The sequence below is a fragment of the Heliangelus exortis genome, chromosome 11, assembly GCF_036169615.1.
Source record: "Heliangelus exortis chromosome 11, bHelExo1.hap1, whole genome shotgun sequence".
Lineage (NCBI taxonomy): Eukaryota > Metazoa > Chordata > Aves > Apodiformes > Trochilidae > Heliangelus > Heliangelus exortis.
The window spans coordinates 10888861-10907820 of record NC_092432.1 but is presented as its reverse complement, the minus strand read 5'-3'; the positions used below and the strand labels follow the sequence as shown (position 1 = coordinate 10907820).

General features: G+C 57.9%; 1 protein-coding gene across 6 annotated transcripts; it reads left to right on the top strand.

Moving 5' to 3' along the window:
* Window positions 1–289: 289 nt before the first annotated feature.
* SHF (Src homology 2 domain containing F) lies at window positions 290–18624 on the top strand. Of its 6 annotated transcripts, none has more exons than XM_071754507.1 (7): window positions 294–984; window positions 7423–7552; window positions 8812–9021; window positions 10501–10698; window positions 13562–13733; window positions 14109–14228; window positions 17225–18624. In XM_071754507.1, the coding sequence occupies exons 1-7, from the start codon at window positions 499–501 to the stop codon at window positions 17409–17411; spliced, it is 1503 nt and encodes a 500-aa protein (XP_071610608.1). In that variant the 5' UTR covers window positions 294–498; the 3' UTR covers window positions 17412–18624. The 6 variants fall into 6 exon arrangements, 4 of the variants coding, with proteins under 4 accessions (XP_071610610.1, XP_071610608.1, XP_071610612.1 ...); XM_071754508.1 differs by having other exon boundaries at window positions 296–984; window positions 10561–10698; XR_011727998.1 differs by lacking the exons at window positions 13562–13733; window positions 14109–14228; window positions 17225–18624 and adding exons at window positions 9242–9405; window positions 9525–10264 and having other exon boundaries at window positions 290–984; window positions 10501–10566.
* Window positions 18625–18960: the final 336 nt, after the last annotated feature.

The window sequence follows — 18960 nt, the reverse complement described above, 5'->3', positions numbered from 1 at the left end:
CTGCTTCAGTAGCAGCCCCCCCCGCCCCCTCCGATCCCAGCGCCGGGCGGTGCTCGGTGGAACGTCCGGGCCAGGGCCGGGCCAGGCCCTGCAGGCTCTGAAATGGGGAGGACGGGGCGGCTGGCACCCGGGGTAAGGGGGCGGTTCGTTCCCGGGACCGGGCCGGGCCGCGGGGCCTCTGGGAGGGAGGGAGCCGAGAGACAACCGCGGCCCAAAAGAGCGGTGGGGCGGGCCGGAGCGCCGGGGAAGGCCAGGCCGGAAGGTGGGGGAGCGGGGCGGGCCCCGGGGGAGGCGGGAGAGTGGGGCGGGCCGCAGGGCAGGCCGTTCCGGGCCGTGCCGTGGCGTGCCGTGGGGGAGCGGGTCCGGGGACGCGGGGCAGGCGGAGCAGGGGGGGAAGCCCCGCTCGGAGCAGCCGGCGCGGCGGCTCCGGCAGGTGGCACTGGCCGCCTCCCCCGCTCCCCCCCCGGCCCCGCCGCCGCGCTCAGTCCGCCAGCGCCGATGCTGCTGAGCGGAGCGGCGGCCGGCTCGGAGCGCGGCGGCGGCGGGGCGGGGGCCGGGGCCGGGGCCGGAGGGGCTCCGCAGTGCGTGGGCACCATGGCTCGCTGGCTCCGCGAGCACCTGGGCTTTCGCAGCGCTAAACCCGCGCCCCCCGCGCCGCCCAAGCCCGACTACCGCGCCGGGCCACCGCCGCAGCCGCCCCCGCCGCCCGGGGGCGCGGCCGAGCCGCTGGCCGCCGCCCAGCCCGACATCGTGGCGGCCTACCGGCTGCAGAAGGAGCGCGACTTCGAGGACCCCTACAGCGGACCCCCGCCCGCCGCCCCCGACGGGCCCCGCTACGTCTCGCCCAAGCACCGGCTCATCAAGGTGGAGGCGGTCGAGAAGGTGCCTGCCAGTCCCCCCCCGCCGCCGCTGCAGCCGCTGCCGCCCGCCGCCCCGAGCTCGCCCCCGGCCGGCCCCGAGCCGCCCGACGAGCCGCCGCAGGAGGTGAGTATGTCCCGGCACGGGGGACCCCAGCTCCGCGGGGCCGGGGGGATGCTCTGGGCCGCCTCGCCGATACCTCAGCCCCTGCTGCGAGGAGCTGGGCCAGGCCCCCCTGTGCAGGTAGAGCCCGGGCACCCGGAGCTGGGCAGCGCCGGGGCTGCGCGGGGGGTCTCGCCTGGCGTCCCCCTGCGTCCCGGCGGCACCGACATGCCGGACACTCCTCAGCAGCAGCGGGATGTGGGGGGGCCCGAGGGGGCAGGTCTGGCCCCCCGCAGGCAGGTATAGCTCCTCCGCAGGCAATTTTGTTCTCAGAGGTGCGAGGGAGCAGGGCCAGCCGGCCGCCTTTCCCCTTCCCTTCTTGCCATTGCTTTGCAGCCAAGTGCTTGGTGCTCTACAGAGGTGAAGACCTTCCGGCCCGGGGAGGCCCCGCGCCTCACATAACTGTGATCTAGTGGCCTCCAACACCGGAGCCGGTATCCCTGGGCCTCCTTGGCTCCGCATCTCCCCTTGCCCGTTTGCCAGGGCCCGCACCGTGGTGCCAGCAGCGGCAGACGGGCCCCCCCTGAGCTGCTTTGTTAGGGAGCCTCGGCGCCTCTTTGTCTGCCGCCTCCCCGCCGGTTTCTCGGGAGGTGAGAACGGGGCTCCGGCTGCTGTGCCTGCGAAGGTGATAAGAAAGGTGCCTGGTGAGAGGCAGGAGCCGGGGGAAAGCTCCCCGTGGGGAGACGGGCTCCGAGCAGCTCTAGGACCCGGTAGAGGAATCAACCCGTCGGTGCCGGGCCTCTCGGCGGAGAGGCTGCTGTGGGGACTGCGCAAATGAAGGCAGGAGGAGTAATTAGTGCCCGCCAGCGCTGCCGCCTGCAAGACGGGGCTTGTCGAGGAAACTCGACGGGATTGCAGACCTGGCTGGCGGAGGGGAATGGTGGATGCGATGATCCCATCCGTGGTCCTGACATCAGCGGGCAAAACCTGCCGGGAGTATTTTAAGCCGATAGAGAAACTTGTGGATGGTGGAAAGTTGCTCGTACTGACTAGTTGCTTTCAGGACGTTTCTGGAGGGGCCCAGTAGAAACCCTCTTCTTCAGGCAGGGTTCTGTAAATCAGCCACTGCAGGCAGCAGAGGAGGAGGAGGGCGCTGGCAGTAGGAGCCAAAGGTGCTGTTGCAGTGATGCAGTTTCCTGAGGCAAATTGGACCATTTTACCTCTATGACCAGAGGGCCAGGAAGGACTTGGCCTGTGATTTGTGATGAGCAGAGAAGGACCTGGGGAAAAAGGAACAGACAGGGCTGCACGGGCATCCAGAAAAACCTGGCAGTACAGAGAAGAGACAGAAGATGGGAGATGTTTGGGGAAACAGTGCTAACATCACGAGGTCGAGGACCCTTCATTTTATCTCAGACAGCCAGCGATCAGATTATCTCCTGATCTCCTGCGTGCCTCTGTGGGGAGGAGGTTTTCAGTTCTCAAGTGTTCTGGTAGGTGATGGACAGAGGCAGAGCTCCGGAAGCTGGGTGACGCTGGAGATAAGGTGGGAGTATTAGATAGTGTATGCAACTGTCCATTAAAACAGTTTCTCTGGAGGACACGGGGAGTGTCCAGCACATGCAGTGTCTCTGCTGGGTTTGGGCACATTTTGCAGCTCCCATCTGCTGGCCTTGGTGCTGGGCTAGTGGTGGGAGGTTTTCCTGATGGCTGCAAGGTCATGGTGGTCCTTTCTGGAAGTAATCCAGGATGGAGGCTTCTGCTGGGGGGAGGGCTGGGTGCTTGTGGACCTTGCTTTTGGTCATCAAGGTGTCCTGGAGCAGGGAAGTCAAACCAGGGCCAGGCTGGAGCTTCTGCTGAATTCAATCCAAGATGCTGGTTGTGGCAGGGGACTTGATGCTCCCACACTTGGGAGGAGGTGGTGGGCACTGTACCCTACCTGCTTCATGGACTGGCACTCTGGAACGTCCACTGGTGAGGTGCGGGCCTTGAGTTGTTGTGGTGGTGAATATGCAGTGAGAAGTGCAATTCTAGGTGCAGGAAGGCTGCTGGAGCAGAGAGGGGTTTTTTTGCTAATGACTGATAGAGCATAAAATGCTCTGATAAAACTTGCAGCCCTCCCTAGCAGGGAGGATGATGATGGGCAGAGGTGGAAGAAGCAGCTGCTAGTTCTGGTTGTGTGGTGTAGCTGAGGCTGTGTGGTTTGTGGTACAGGTGCTGTGTGTTGAGGTCAGGGGGCCAACTATGTTCCCTGGGGAGCCCTTTGCGTCTCTGCTGTAGCAGTCCTGCCTGCTCTGGAGGATTGATGATAGGGCAGGAACACCTTGGCAAAAGCATCCTTCCTGCCTCGGCCATGCAGTGGTAGTGTGAGTTGTCACTGCCTTGTGTGGGATCTGCAATATCTTGTAGGGATGTGCTTAGAGTGAGGTCTGCAGTGGTCCCTGCTGCGTGGCAAATGCTTGCTGGATGTGGTGGGGACCAGCACAGATCCTTCTCCATCTGCTTGCTCTGGGTAGTCCTTTCCTGGCAGACTTGGCCCTGCATGGCTCACCTGAGTGAGGCAGATACCCTGGAGATGTCTTCTCTACCATGTTGGGATTAGGCTTGAGGGGCAATGCTGCAGTGGGGAGAGATGCAGTGAGGGATCTCCCTGTGTGCAGACACCTGTGCCCGGGGCACAGTGTGCTTGGGGACAGGGTTGGGGATGTATCCACTGGGCCTGATCACTGGTGTTTTCGCTGGGAGCACAAGGTCAGCACTGTGGAGTGTGGGAACAGCCAGCCAGGAAGCTCTTGGGCGTGTGTCTTTCCTGCCAGAGTCTCCCTGAACTGAGTCATCCAGCACGATGCCGTGTGTCCGTGTCCCTCCTCCCGTGTCATGGTGCAGCCGTGGGCTCCATGCCTGGCTCATCGAGCCCTCCCCTCAGGCAGGGACTGGACCCTTCTTGGAAGGCCAGCGATTGGTTCACTTTTGGCTTTGACTTCAGTGTCTGCCAAAAGCTAAGCAGCTGGGGGAACTGGGGAAACTTTGCAGGCAGTGGAGAGAACAAACTGTTTTGTTGTTACTCAAAGTGGCTCCAGTGTGAAACGCATCAGTCTCCTGAGGAGACCAGGCTTAATCACCTGGGAGGGCTATGCTTTATCTCCAGGGCAAGAAACTTCCTTATAAAGTGAAGGATCTCCCCAGGTGTCCTCTGAGGACCTCTCTATAGAGCAGAAGATGTTGTGGCAACAGGTGGTGGCCGCTAGGGCATTTGTAGGCAAGGGGGGGTGAAGAGCCCCAGGTTTGCCCTGGGATCTCGATGTCTGAACTGTGAACTCTTGGAGAGCTGCTGTCTGTCACCTTCCCTGGTGGGCATATAGAAACTGTGAGAACCCAGTGATGACCTGGCCCTTCACCTTAATTTTTTTTTTCTTACAATCAGCACAAATACTAAAGCAAAACTGGCCTGAGTACTGCAGCAGGGATCTGGGTTGGCTTTTTCACAGCAGAAAAACACTTGTGTGCACAAAGAGGACACGTGTCAGTGGTGCTCAATTGCTTTCTGAAGGACTGGGAGCCCCGTGTGGCTCATGAAGTCCAGTGCTGGGAGCAGGAAGTGTCAGAGATGTGGTTTCCTGGGCAACCCTAATTCAGACCCATGTGCAAGGGCATTAGGATGCAGTCAGTAATTGTGGGATCCCTGCTGTTTGCCCTCCAAGAGCACTGCCCCATCCCTAGCACCATCTGAGCCTCCAGACCCTCCAGCCTAGGGGCTCCTGTTTCTCCCTCAGCTCTGCTCTTTGCTGCAATACCATTTAAAAAACGAGTGGATTTACATTCTCAGCACCCTGTTGTGCTGGGGAGGCTCAGCCAGTGGAGGAGTAAAGCCAGTGTGGCAAATCCCCACCAAACCTAGAAAGCTTGGAGACTTGAGCCCCTGACAGGAGCCGTGCTAAGCCCAGCAAACTACATCCTGCCTGCAGAGAGCCCATCTGATTGTTGCTGAGCACCTCTGTCCCCCTCCTGCAGGCAAAATACATGGGTTTAGGCATTTCATCAGGTGTGTTAGAATTCTCCACCATCCTCTGCTTTTTAGACCTGGAGCTGGAGGTATCTGAGTTGAGGCCACTCTCTGAGCTCAGGGAGCAGGACGGCTGTGTGTGGAGGAGCTGCTGAGCTGCTGTGCTGGTGCCTTGTCTTGTCTGTAGCTGCTCTCTCTTCATGGGGGGGGAGAGGGAGAGTCCAGGACTGGTGCCAGCAGTGAGATGGGTCTACATCTCTCCAGCAAAAGGCATCTGGGAAGTGAGGTTGGTGGCAGTCTGAGTGCATGCCGGGACACCGTCCTGCGTGCCGGTGGCCTCCCTTGGCACTGGCGCTGTGCGAGTGAGCTGGCACTGGCGTGGGGCTGTGCTCTGCAGATTTCATTGTGGTGAAGCAAAAGCCTCTTTGTAGCTTCCTGAGGTGCTGTGGGTGCAGCCCACGGGATCTCCTTGGGCTCTTGGGAGTGGTGGGCACCGATCTTCCCACAGTATCTTGCAGGCAGTGAGTTGCAAGCACCCGCCTGCTGCAGGCTGAACCCTCTTTGCCTGGGAGAGGGGCTTCCTGCAGTGACTTTGCAGTCGCTGTCACTCATTTCCTGGCCCTTCAGGCCTGAGGCCAGGACCCAGGGACTGAGCAGCTGCAAAAGTCACTTAGATTTCCCTGGAGGTTTTCTCCCCAGGAATGGCAAAGAGCAGAATCCCCTGGACTCAGTGTTGCCGATGGTGTCTCTGGTGCCTGGTGGGGGCTGAGCAAAGCTGCCTCTCCCTGGGATGATGGATGCCTGCAGATTTCCTGCCTCCTGCTGCAAAGCCAGGGACTGGGTGGTCCCGCAGCCCCATCCCAGCTCCCTGGCTCCATGCTTTGCTCTTTCCTTGTCTGTCAAAGGCCGGTGCCCTGAGCAGCGGTCTCTCCTCTTGCTGCCATGCTGGGGGATAGAGTCATCTGCTTGTGTCCCCCTCTGAACCCTCTCACCAGCGGTGGCTGTGAGCCCCTAGCTGGTGGGGGTTGCTCTGGGGACAGTGCTCTGGCACTCACTTGCATCCTGGGACGGAGGGGCCTGGTTTGGTCACCTGCCATGGTCCCCACAGCATCGACCACCGAGAGAGCCTGGAGCTGGGATGTTTATGGAGAATGTGGGGAGCCAGGGCATGCGGGACCTGAATTTCTCCCACAGCTTGGAGGGATGCACAGACTCGGGGGCTGCATGGAGGTGTTTACAGCTCCAGTTCCTGTTCCCTTTTCCTGCAGGGTTTTGCTGCTCAAGGCTATTGTCGGCCGTACTGCACAGGAAGGGGGAAGAAGTGTTTTGTTTTAAACTGATTATGGGAGCCAGAGAGGAATGTGTGAGCAGCCCTGGGCACTGTGGCTGTCAGGAGTGGGGACAGCCTGGCACTGGGTGAGATTAGGCAGCTGGTCCTTGCTGTAGGAGTTCTGCATAGCTGGTGTTGTGTAGGCCAAACCCATCTCTGGATGGTCCAGCCTGGGGTTCACAGCCTGGTGGGTGAGCAGACCCCAGCAGAGGTGCTTGGGTGCACTTGGACCCTGCTGGATGTATCACCTGGCCCCCTTTTGGGACCTGGCTTTTGGGCTCAAGGCAGCATGCACAGCTCCAAGGCTGTGGCATCATGCAATCTGGTGCTTCTGCTGCTGAGATACTGGGTCATGTGTGTGGCTCCAGCACCAGAGGAGATCAAGCTCTGGGGCATGACCCCCATCCTACTGCAGGATCCTCTTCTTTTCACTAGTTAGAGCAAACCTTGGGCTTTTTGTGTCATCCCTGTGACATGGCACTTGAGAGTTTTCTGGACCTGGTTCCTGTTGACTCCTGATCGCATGGGGGAGCACTGCCTTGTGTTACTTGTCATGCTTGTGGGAGGGAGTGGAGAGAAGCCATAGGCTTTTCTTAGCCCTTTTGCTAAGAAACGTCATCAAACAAGCCTGTAGGAGCCCTGGACAAGCACCAGTGAGTTCCCACTCATGCCAGTGCCAGCTGACACCCCTGTACTGGGTACTGCACCCCTTCTCTGCCTCAGGCAAGGAAATGTGGTTGTGTTCAGGGAGAGCATCTGTGTGCCATGGTGGGGATGGCACCTCTGCAGCCCTGTGCTGCAGCAGGGGCTTTGCCAGGGCATCTGCACGGGTGCTGGCAGAGCTGAGCTCCTGGTAAGAGAGGAGGCTGGGCTGCCTTCTGCTCCGCTTGGCTCCATCCCAGCTTTCAGGACAAAGGCTGGAGCGTTTCCATGGCCGGGTGCTGGTGCCTGGAAAGCTGCCGTCTGCCAGCACCTGCTCTGCGGGGCTGCCATGGTGAGGGCCTGGGGTCCTGGCTGCTGCTGGCACAGCTCGTGGTGAGGTTTTGAGGGGCTTCAGCTGGTTCCTGAACTGCCCCACAAATACTGGAGGGAGTACCCTAACCATTCTCCTACCCTTTCCCTCCTCCAGCTGGCTGTCCTAGAGGACTACGCGGATCCCTTTGATGCGGCGCAGGTGGCTGGCAGCCAGGCAGGGCTGGAGAAGGTGACGGAGAATGATGGGTACATGGAGCCATATGAAGCCCAGAAGATGATGGCTGGTAAGATGGAAGGCCTTTTCAGGTCCCCCAGGCAATCTTGAACAATGGCCATGGTGGTGCACACTTTGTAGGCAGATTTTCACAGTTTTAGCCACGGGCTTGCTGTAGCCAGAGCACTCACAAAGGCTGCCTGAGCCATAAAGGCACCTTGAGATGTTTGCCTGCTGTGCTGAGCCAGGAGAGACCTGACATTCCATGTGTCTGGCATGTTTTAGGTAGATGTGGGAGCTATTTAGGAATGGGCCAGAGCATGCCATTGTCTGCCCTAGAGACGGGGTCCCCAGTGGGCTTGTTGATGGTTGGAAAGCCAGCAGGGTGTGAATGTGGTCCTGAAGGCATCACTCGTACCCCTGAGGCTCAGCTGCACAGTCCCTGAAGCAAAAGGTTTTCTTGGATAGCTAATGTACCTTTTGGAGGAGGCCATTGGATTTCTTGGAAAAGTCGGCAAGTGTTGAAGAGCTTGTGTCTGTGGGGGAGACTTTAGTTTTTCTTGAAAGAAGGGCGTTTGGTTAAACCAGCCCCAGTGTCCGGGCCTCACTGCTCACAGGGAATCAGGCTCTGGGATGTTCTCTCCCTATGGGCCCTGCTTGAGAGTAGGGATGTTGAACCATGGGGAGAGGAAGTGTCTTGGTGTTGTGGACTGCTCAGGACATGGCTTGCCAGTGGCTGCCCAGCTTCTGGCAGGTGCTTGCTGGAGTTTTGGGGGTCTTCTCCATTGCTGGTGCTCCCTGCCCTGCATTGCCCTTGGGTGAAACCATCAAATCCAGACTGGTTTGGGTTGGAAGGGACCTTAAAGATCGTCTAGTCCCAGTCCTCCTGCCATGCCCAGGGATACCTTCTGCTAGATCAGGTTTCTCCAAGCCCCATCCAACCTGGCCATCAACACTTCCAGGGATGGGGCAGCCACAGCTTCTCAGGGCAGCGTGCACCAGCATCTCACCACCCTCACAGCAAAGAATTTCTTCCTAATGTTTAACTTAAATCTCCCTTCTCTCTGCTTGGAGCTGTTCCCTTTCATCCTGTCACTCCAGGTCCTTGCCCAAAGTCCCTCCCCAGCTTTCCTGGAGTCCCTTCAGGCACTGGAAGGTGCTCTAAGGTCTCTCCAGAGCCTTCTCTTCTCCAGGTTGAAAAACCCCAGCTCTCTCAGTCTGTTGCCATAGCAGAGGTGCTCCAGCCCTTTCACTGAGTGGGGCTTTTTGGACCATGTCTGGGCTGTGCTGGGCAAAAAGCTTAAGGTCTTTTCCCTCTTCTCTGGCTAGAGATCCGCCAGAAGGGTTTACGGGAGGCTCCTGCTCGGCCGCTGCACCTCTATGACACTCCCTACGAGCCTGTGCTGGAGGGGAATGGTGAGCGTCCCTCCTGCCATCGGCCCAGGGAGTCCCGGCTGCCCGAAGACGACGAGCGGCCTCCAGAGGAGTATGACCAGCCCTGGGAGTGGAAGAAGGAGAGGATCTCCAAAGCCTTTGCAGGTGAGAGATGGAAGGAGATGTAAAAGATGGGCAGCAGTCACAAAGTGAAGCTGGCTTCTTGGGGTCAGTAGTGTTGGACTCTTTGTTTTTCTGGCTGATGGAGCTCTTGTGTGCTTGCAGAGCCTGTGTGTCTTCAACAAGGAACGAGGCTGGGTGGATGGAGTGGTGGATGAAGCCAATTACTCCTCATGACCTTTTCCCTCCCTCTATCTGATCACAGCCTTGGGTGCACGTTGACCCTCCCCCAACCCCAAATTGCATGGAGGTGGCTTGACATGGGCTCAAGGAGATCCCTCCTTCCTCCGGGCAGGACAAGAGCTGGGCTCTCCCCCAGGAGGCTGTGGCCAGGCAGTCAGCCAGCCTCCTGACCCATTTATCCGTGCTGTGGGATCGATTGTGTTTGCATTTGTTAATGAGGAAATCCATGCTGGGCATTAGCTCTGGCTCCTCCGCTGGCGCTGGCTAATTGCCGCCCTCTTATCTCAGATGCATTTTAATTGCAGCAGGGCCCGCGCCTGCGCCTGGCACGGACACGGCGCTGGAGCCTGCAGCTGTCGGCACCGGAGAGGGCAGGGGAGGTTCTGTGTGGTTCCCCTCTTGGGTCTGGACTCTGGCATCTGGAGGTGTGCATGCTGGGCCCGAGGCAGTAGCATCCCTCATGCCTGGGGCTGTGCTGGTGCCGCTGGGACCCAGCTGGACTCTGTGCTGGTTCTTTCCAGCACGCCCTGCCAGGGGTTTGTGGTTTGTTGGGCTCCGTCGTGAAACACGACTGCTGCCAGGTGCGATCCGTGGTGGGGTGTCTGGCAACTGGATCTGGGTGGATGAGCCTCACTCGGTGAGCCTGGGTGGAGGTGGCAGGGTCACAGGTCTGGCTCACATGCTGGGTGTGTGTGGGTGCTCCCCAAGGTGCTTCAGGCTCACTCCAAGTCCCAAGGGTGCTGGATTGCCCTGCCCTGGCCCACTTTAGGACCCACTGCCTGTTTTCTGCCAGAGCCAGAGCAGGTCCTGCTGTGGCTCACAGGATGTTTCTCCTCTCCTGTGGTTCCAGGGTCTCTCTGTTGGTCCTTCCCCCACTTTGGGAGGCCTGCAAGACACCTGCTGTTGGCCACACAGTACCGGCACAAGACAGCGACCTGCTGGCAGGGGGATGTGGAACCCTGTGGGGCAGCTGGGAAGTGCCTGGAGCAAGACAGATGCATGGGCAGGACAGATGACAGTAGGACATTTGGCAAAGATCCCATGTGTATGTGGGACAGGGGTGATTGCAGGTTCCCCCCACCCCACAGAGAGTTGGCTGGGAAAGACAGCGAAGGAGTCGGGGTCTCTTGGTGCCAGGGAAGGCATGAAATGCCCAGGCCAGCGTAGGGTTCCCAGGAATTCAGTCCTCAGGTCTTTCTCCCTACAACTGCTTTCTGTCTCTGTGGGCCTGGTGTTGCTGATGGTTTGTTTCTTTTTTTTTTTTTTTTTTTTTTTTCTAAGCCCTTTCTTTCTCTCTTTCTCTTTCTGTCTCTTTCCCACCCACCCTTGCCCCCCATCCAGTTGAGATCAAGGTCATTAAAGACCTGCCATGGCCACCGCCCGTGGGACAGCTCGACAGTGGTGAAAGCCCCCCGGATGGTGAGGCCGGTGCCTCGGTCCCCCCGCAGCACGGCCAGCCCAGCTACGAAGACGCCAACGGTGGGTCTCGCGTGACAGTGGGGTGTCCTGGGGGGCTGTGGCCAGTGCTTGCCCCCCTTCCCCCCCCCTGCCCACCCTCCTCCTTCTCCTCTGCCTTCCCTTGACTCCTCCTGGCCCCTTCAGTTGTCCAGTGCTGTTCACCAGACATTTATCCTTGCCTCTTCTTCATCTTCTCTTGTACCACACCAGCTCTTTGCATGCTGCAGTTGAGGTGCATCAGGGGATTATTCGGGGGCAGAGCTTTTCCTTTCTCTTTTGTTCTCTTTGCCTTCAAATTCCCAGTATTTGATGGCTGCTTTTATGATCTTCTCAACAACTGCATTGAGCATTTAGCTGATGTTTTCTTCCGACTCCTAAGGTCCCAGTCCCTTACAGATGTGGTAGGAGCTAATTCAGCTCCTGCTGCTGAGGTTGGGGTGGGTTTAGCCCCGTGCGCCACATTTCATCACTTAGCACTGCTCCTGTTCCTCCACGATGTTACCGCCTCCCTGCTCAATGGCAAGGAGGTCCCTATGGATTCTTCACTTTTTTTGCTATCTGGAGCGGTTAAGTCTCCCAGGAACACTTTGTCATCTCAGGTTTGCCTTGTTTTGAAGCCCTTTTTGTGTGTGCCGAGCATCAGAGCCCCTGTGGAAATCCCCCTTGGACTCTGCTGGCAGTCTTGCTTCTGAAAGCCGAATACTGCTGCCTTGCTTTTAACCCATTGTTAATATTTTATGGACCATGCATTTTTCCAAAAGCATTAGGCAGGGGGTTCTGTCCAAAGCCACCCAGGCTTTTGGGATTGGGCTCCACCGCTCTTGCAGATCACTGGGATGGATCTGGGTGATGTGGCTTCGTCCCCCCACCCCGGTGCATTCACTAACGGTGCTCCTGGGAGACACTGCGACCTGCCAGGTGCAGATGTCTGATTTCCTTATCTGCAGTTACCCAGCTCCCTGCAGAGCTTTGGAAAGGAAAAACAGCATGGCTTTTGCTGCCTCCCGGGTGGGTTTGAGCACCGGGCTGCATGTGACAGCCCATTTCACTGGGCACCCCGGAGCAATGCTCCCCCTGCTCTGCCAGGGCTGTTTCGGGGTGCTCTCCCAGACCCACAGGGATGCTAAGATCAGTTGCAAAACATAAAGGTCTTGGCTGGGGGAAGCTTCCCAGTCCTCTTCCTGCAATGAATGCAGGTGTCAAGGAAAATAAATTTCTTTGCTATGCAGCCTGCTCTCTTCCCCTGACATTTATTATCCCTGCAGTCACACTGACGTGCATTCTGCTCCTGATGAACACATCAGTTTGTCGTTTTTCCTGGTCTTAGCAACACAGAGTCTCCTTTTTTTCCTTTATTTTTTTTTCCTGACTTGCTTTGTTGCATTAAGTTTATCTTGCCAGAGTTTGTCTTATTTTCTACTTCCCCTGTCTGGGGGTGACTTGAACTTCTTGAAGGCTGCCTTCTTACTCCTAGAGGCTTATTTTTGATACCCTGTTTAATCATGTGCACATCCCTGCCTCTCTCTGACAGGTGCAGTGCCTTTCTTCTGAGGCTTTAACTACTGGGTGCCACCAGCAGACACTTTGGGATTTTGATTGTCTGCCTTAGTAACTATTGCCCTAATTTTTTAAGGTGATGAGTTGAGATTGAAGCCTGGATTGTGTGTCCAAGGGCAAGCCTGGGCACTGAAAAGCCAGACTGCTGCAGAGGCAGGGCTTGTCAAGCCTTAATGCCAAGCACCTCCTCCCGCAGCTCCTTCTTGGGAGGATTTTGAGCCAAGCTGGCGAGGATTCTGGCTGGGTTTCCTTTTGGCTGCCATCTTCTCTTCTTGGTGCTGGGGGTGGGCTGGAGACCTGCTCACCTGTGAAGGGCCCAGTCAAGGTTCCCTTCAAATAGCCACCTTTCGAGGATGCCCTGCAAGAGACACAAACATCCCTCTCTGGATATTTTTTGCCTTTGCCCCTCAACAGCATCACCTCGGCATCGCTCAGCTTTGCTGCTGGTGCTGGGGGAGCAGGAGCACCCCCTCACTGCCTGCAGAGGTGCTCCAAAAGCCTTTGAGGAGCATGGAGAGAGGGGGAAGCTGCCCTGCCCAGCATGTCCCACTTGTACTGGGGACACAAGGAGCCAAGGTTCAAGCTGCGCCTCTGTGGTGGCAGCTGCTGGCAGCCTCCCGTCGAGGCAGCTCTGCCCGATCAATAAATCATTTGTGCGAGGGAGCTCGCATTGCCGGGGAGCAATAATGAACTCTCTGGGGGAGGGAGAAACAATATTGTTAATGCTGAAATCATCTCTCACGGAAATAAGAGCTCGGGGACACGTCTGGGTCAACCCCTGGTGCTCGCCAGGCTGGCGCATGGGGGCTGTGGCTGGGCCGGTGTCAGATGGGCACCTGCATTGCACAGGCAGCTCACAGCCAAAATGTCCCCTTCCCACCACAGGGAATTGGGTTTTTTACACCCTACGAGGTTTATTGTGCTGGCAAAAATGTGCCCAATGTTTCCAAACTGACTGCTTCCTTTAGCTCCATGTCTCGTCTCTTTTTAAAAAGATGCATTTCATTTTATTTCAAGATTGGAGAGCCTCTCCTCACTTACCTCGATGCTGCAACCACTGAATCTCTGATGGCATTAGGAAAACCTCTCCGAGCTTTTGAAACCTCCCTGGAAAATATCTCCAGGGGCTCAGGCACTGCCAGGACCCCAGTCCTGGCTGTGTGGGGACCCCACCATGTCTGTCCTAGGGGTCTGCACTGAGGACCAGTCAAAAAGCAGGGGGACGTGGGAGCACAACGGGACCCATCGTGATGTGACATGGCTCTGCCTCTTTCTGTGGGCTCTGGTCTGTCTGCCTGTCTGGCTGTGACATGTGTCTGTCTTGCAGGTCCATCAGAGGGGCTGGGGTATGGCCGCACCTCGCCCTGCAGGGAGGAGAAGGCCCGGGCTGCCCTCAGGCACGGCTCCAGCAGCCTCAAGACCACGAAGACGCTGATGGCTGAGCCTGGCCCCTTTGTCGGGGAGAGGATTGACCCTGCCCTGCCCCTGGAGAGCCAGTGGTGAGTCCTGCTTGCTCCGAGCACTGCCCAGCCCCTCCATCTGCTCCAGTCTCCCTGTGGCCTGTGGCCAGGCCACCACGAGCCCTGAGGCACACCTGCTTCTTCCCTTCTTCTCTGGCCCCACGTTTCTGCCCGCTTGTCCCTGCCACCCTTCTCGCGGTTGTGGTGTCTCCCTGTGCCCTCTGCATCCTACTCAGCTGCCTGGGGGAAGCACAGCCCTCGTCCCCCCACCCTGGCGGTGCCACCCACGTCCCTCTCCACAAGAGTGGCTGCTGTCCCTGGGGAGGGGCCGGGGGTGCTGGTGTCACTGCTGCCCCTGTCCCGGGGGGGCATCCGCCCTCTGCTTGGCACAGCCGGTGCCTCTCCCACCCACAGCTGGTACCACGGGGCCATCAGCCGGACCGACGCGGAGACGCTGCTGCGGCTGTGCAAGGAGGCCAGCTACCTGGTGCGCAACAGCGAGACCAGCAAGAACGACTTCTCCCTCTCCTTGAAGTGAGTGATGGGGCTGGAGGGTGGTGGACCCACAGGAGAAGTGACCCCGTGCCAGGGGTTGACCCCTCGTGGGTGGGAAGCCCAAGGAAAGGAGGGCCCGTGCCAAGGGGGGAGTGCTGAGACGACCACAGGGTGGTCAGAAGTGGATGGATTGTCATGTCCACGCTTCTCAGTGGTGTGGCACAGGCTCCTGGTTTGGTATTTGGCAAAAGCATCTCTCAGGAAGGCTTGTAGGTCTGGAGGCACATGGCTCTTCCCTTGGCAGATCTAGTAATCCCTCAGAGGGATAAAATAATGTCTGCTCAATTGAATGTATCTGGTTACAGCTTCCAGCTCTGGCTTCTTCTTACCGCCCCTTTTTTTCCCTTTTTTTTTTTTTTCAGCTCGATTTCATGGGAAAATAAATTTTGTGTGATCCACTTGGTGGAAAGGGCAGGTTCCCATCCCTGCCTTCCCAGCCCCCAGAAACACTGAAGCCCTTTCTTGACCACTCTGTAGAGAGGGCCTTACACTGCTTTGGTTTCCCAGCAGGGAAACTTCACCCCCACAGCATGGCTCCATTTCTGGTGGGGTTTTTAGAGGGGATTGTTGCCCCACTCCCAAGTTTTCTGAATTCTTGACTTCCAAAACATGTATGAAGTATCGCAGCACACGTCCTGCCAGGGAAGAGCTGCTTGCAGCTCCTCATCCAGCTCTTCAGGAACTCGTGGGGTAGCCCAAACCTGCAAAATCAAAGCTGCTGCTGGCCTGAAGATGATGATGGATTAGCAAATACCTTTTTATCCTACGCTTTTCTCAATATACTTCGTTTATTCTGGAGTCTCTGTATCTGCATTGCTTCCTGGTGGTTCCAGCCCCCCCATTTATTTCATGGGGACACAACTGTTATTTAAATTGCTCAATACTACTTTTTTTTTTTTTTTTTGGTAACGCTTTTTTTTCTTTGCTGTCTTCAGCAACAAGCCAGGACAGATCTTTAGCACTTCTGCGCTTGTAGTTTTTAGATCAGGCACACAAAAAAAAAACTTCCTGGAAAACCTCCCTGATTTCCCTTTTTTGTCAGCCAGCATGTGAATTGGAGAGCCTGGGAGGTGATGTTGGGGTTGTGGATGGGGCTTCCTCCCCTGCCAGCATAGAGTGTCCTTTTCCATCGGCTCTCTCCAAGCCAGTCACTCATTTCTTTGGGATGTTTTTTCCTTATTTCTTATGTAAAGAAAACGTAAGCCGTAGCCTTGAGGCAAAAATGGCCAAATCCTCTTCTCACACAGCATGTACAGCTGGGTCATGGCCTTTCAGCAGCACGCTACCTCCCCAAAGGAGGCTGCAGCCCAGCCAGGAGCTGTTTGGTTAATGCCTGTGTCCACTGTGCCTGTCTTGCAGCAAACCTGCAGCCTCGGGAATGTGATTTTTACTTTGTTGCCTTTCTCTATAGAGCCTTTTCAAGGAAAATCCCCTGGGATGTCTTTTATATAGCTGTAAGCTGGCTGTCTGCATCTCTCTATTTTTTTCTTGAACTCTTTCTTTTTTTCCTTGAAGAAGGAGGCAAGCTGAGGAGATGGTCTGAAAGAGAGCTCTGGTGCTGACCTGAAGCTCTTTTGTGCAGCTTTAAGGGTAAATATGCACAAGAGAGAGCAGCAGGAGCAGCTGTACCCATAGTGTCAGGTAGCCAGAAAGATTTAACCCTGCTGTGACAGTCCTGGTTGGTCCAGGCTAGGCAGCCCTATGGTGCCTGTCGTGGGCAGAGTTGTCTTATGGTTACCTCAGATGCTCAGGGAATGAGTCCCTGCTGGTTTGCACCTCCAGGAGAATGGCTGAAGCCAGGCTGCAAAGGCTGGGGACCTTCTCTGGACCTGCACTGATCCTGCACCAGGGTCCTTCCTGCCAGCAGCAGGAAGGGGCTGGGTCTGTCTGCAGCTGGGGTGCAGCCCTGCCTGGAAGTGTCTGTGTGTGTGTGTGTGTGTGTGTACAGGATAACCCTGTGAACCTTTGTGGGGATCCATGTCTGGTGCAGCCTCCACAGTTCATCCCCTCACCCCACCCCTGGACCAGGCTCGCTGTCCCTTTTCCTTGGCTACCGGCTGAGGGGCTGCAGCTCTCCCCCTGCCCTCCCCCAGGGCTGCCAGCTCCCTGTCTGGGAGGTAAATGGATTGCAAACCCATTCTGCTAATGCAGCTGGGCTGCCATTACCGGCAGCCTCTCCAGGCGGGGGGATGGGACTGGACCGCGCGGCGCTGGAAGCGGCTCAGCATTGCTGATGAGGTCCTGTCTGCTTTTAAGTCATCAATATTTTGCCGTAATGTGCATTCCAGACACTGCAGACAGGCTGTGGCTTTCCTCGGAGACGCAAATTAATAGCAACAGGGCCATTAGCCCGTCACTTGGAATCAGTGCTGGTGGCAGGAGCTGCCTGTGCAGCCTGGCGTGGCTCCGTGCCCGCGCTCTGCCGGGAAATGGCCTCGCTGTGCCCAGCGGGTTTTGTGGAGCCTGCGGCCCTGGCGTGGGAGGGGGCCATGGGGCTGTGGGGCCGAAGTAGGAAGCCCTGCTTTGCCACGGTGAGGCTGGGGATGCCCACGAGCCACGTGGCTCTCGCGTGAACCAGGGCGGTTGCGGAAGGGGCTGTGGCTGGGATGTGGGGTGCAAGCGCTGCCCCTGTGTCACCGTGTGGTGAGAACCCCCCCTCCTAGTCCTGCCTGGGGGTGTCCCTGCTTCCCAGCGTGCAGCCACCCACCCCGGCCACTGTCCTCGGTGGATGGATGCTTCACACCCTGCTGCGTGGCCGTGGACCCTGGAGAGGAACGCACAGTGCATCCCCCACCTGGTGCTATGGGCTTTGTCTGGAGTTGGCCAAGAGCAGGATGGTGGCTGGGGACAGGAGCCAGCAGTCAGCGTCCCCCCCAGCTGCAGGGTCAGGCTGCCTGTCTGCGGGGGGATGGAGCTGTCGTGGGAGGTGAAGGCCAGCTGCTCCCCTTAACCTTGCCCTCTCTCTCTCCTTGCAGGAGCAGCCAGGGCTTCATGCACATGAAACTCTCCCGGACCCAGGAGAACAAGTACGTGTTGGGTCAGCACAGCCCGCCCTTCGACAGTGTGCCAGAGATCATCCATCACTATGCCAGCCGCAAGCTGCCCATCAAGGGGGCCGAGCACATGTCCTTGCTGTACCCGGTGGCTATCCGTACCCTATAGTCCTCACCCCCACCCGCCAGGCTCGAGGCCGGGTGCACCTGAAGCCGTCCCGTCTGCGGGGCCGCGCGCTGCTGTGCCAAGGACGGGCTCCGGACCGGCGGCCCGCGAGCGGCTCGCTGGGCACAGCCGGTGCTGCTGGGGATTGCTACAGCCGGACCCCTCGCCCTGGTCTCTCGGGGGGGCTCCCATGGGCTGGTTTGCCTCCTGGGATGGCACCGGGGGGACCCCCACAGGAGGAGCTGAGCAGGGCTGCCCTTGCCAGCCTCTGGGCAGAGCTTGGGACGAAAGGACTGGAGCTGGGGCCTGTGGGGCCACGTGTGCTTAAAGGGGAAGACATTGCCTCCATCGGGGTGCCTGGCTCTGCCAAATGGCTGTGCCAGCTGGTGAGGAAGCTGGCAGGGGGCAAGCAGGGGCCTGCCCAGGGCTAGCGAGGCACAGGGCGTCAGGCTAGCAGCGGTCCCCACCCACACGGGTGCTCCCTGCTCACTGCCATCCTTTGCCAAATGTAAATAGCGACCGGTCTCTGCCACCTGTGCAGCACCAGCCTAATAAAGTGGTGCATGGTCGGCTCCTGCTCCATGGGGACTGTGTGCCCACATCCCACCCCCTCGAGAGGGAGATCGGTGTGGCAAAACAGCAGGGAGGGGAATTTTATTATACAAAAGCTGTAAGCAAATTGATTCTTCATTTGCTGTTGCATACACTGAGAGCTGTGTGCCCGAGCTGTGTAACCTGAGACAGGGGACAGGATGCTGGTGGTCACAGCCTTGCTATGTCTTTGGGACCCTTCCCAGCCAGTGATGAGCTGATGTTGGACCTACCTGCTCTTCCCTCTAGAAGGGGTTGCTCTTTGGGGTCTTTTGCCTCCTTCTTTTCCTTCTCCCCTTGTAAGTATTAGACAAAATCCCTGAATTTCCTAGCTCTCTTCTCTGGCTGTTTAGTGGCTCCAGTCCTGTTCTTTGTCCTGACATCCTGTCCTTGGGCCAGTTTGCTCCTTCTGTCCATTTGGCTGAAGCTACACCTGGTGCTCAGTAGCATTAACCTTCTAACCATCTTCCTGGCATTGCTGCTGTACTTACACGTGTACAGTTGTTCCATCCAGGTTTCAGACTAAGCTCTGTCTCACTGTTCCTCGCTGGCAGTGGGTTCCCTTTCCCCTCTGCTCGTTGGGTGGTCCTGCTGGGCTCAGCAGAGGGGGAATGGCAGTGGCAAATTCCCTGCGGGAGCAGCACAGCCTTTTGCATCGGTGGAGCAAAAGCACGGGGTGGTGGAAGGTGTTAGCAGTGGCTTTTGGAAGACTTTGTGAAAAAGCATTGTCCTCCCTGCTCCCAGGGAGGAGCTGATCCCGCAGGGTGGCTGGGAGGGACAGAAGTGATCAGTGGCACTCTGGGGAGCTTCCCTGGTGCTGCAGCCACAGCAGGAGCCCTGCTCCACCCTGCAGAGCTCTGGGGTTTTCCAGGCTCGGTCCGTGGCTGGGAGATCGCTGTCCTGGCTGCCCAGCATGGCTTTGAGCTGCTGTGGGGACCACTGGGCCAGCGTGGGCCCTGAG

Excerpts from the sequence above, each read along its gene's own strand:
- SHF (XM_071754507.1), top strand. The coding sequence starts at position 499 with ATGCTGCTGAGCGGAGCGGCGGCCGGCTCGGAGCGCGGCGGCGGCGGG. Across the intron at positions 985-7,422 it reads CCGACGAGCCGCCGCAGGAG|CTGGCTGTCCTAGAGGACTA; the intron begins GTGAGTATGTCC and ends TCCCTCCTCCAG. Across the intron at positions 14,229-17,224 it reads GACTTCTCCCTCTCCTTGAA|GAGCAGCCAGGGCTTCATGC; the intron begins GTGAGTGATGGG and ends CTCTCCTTGCAG.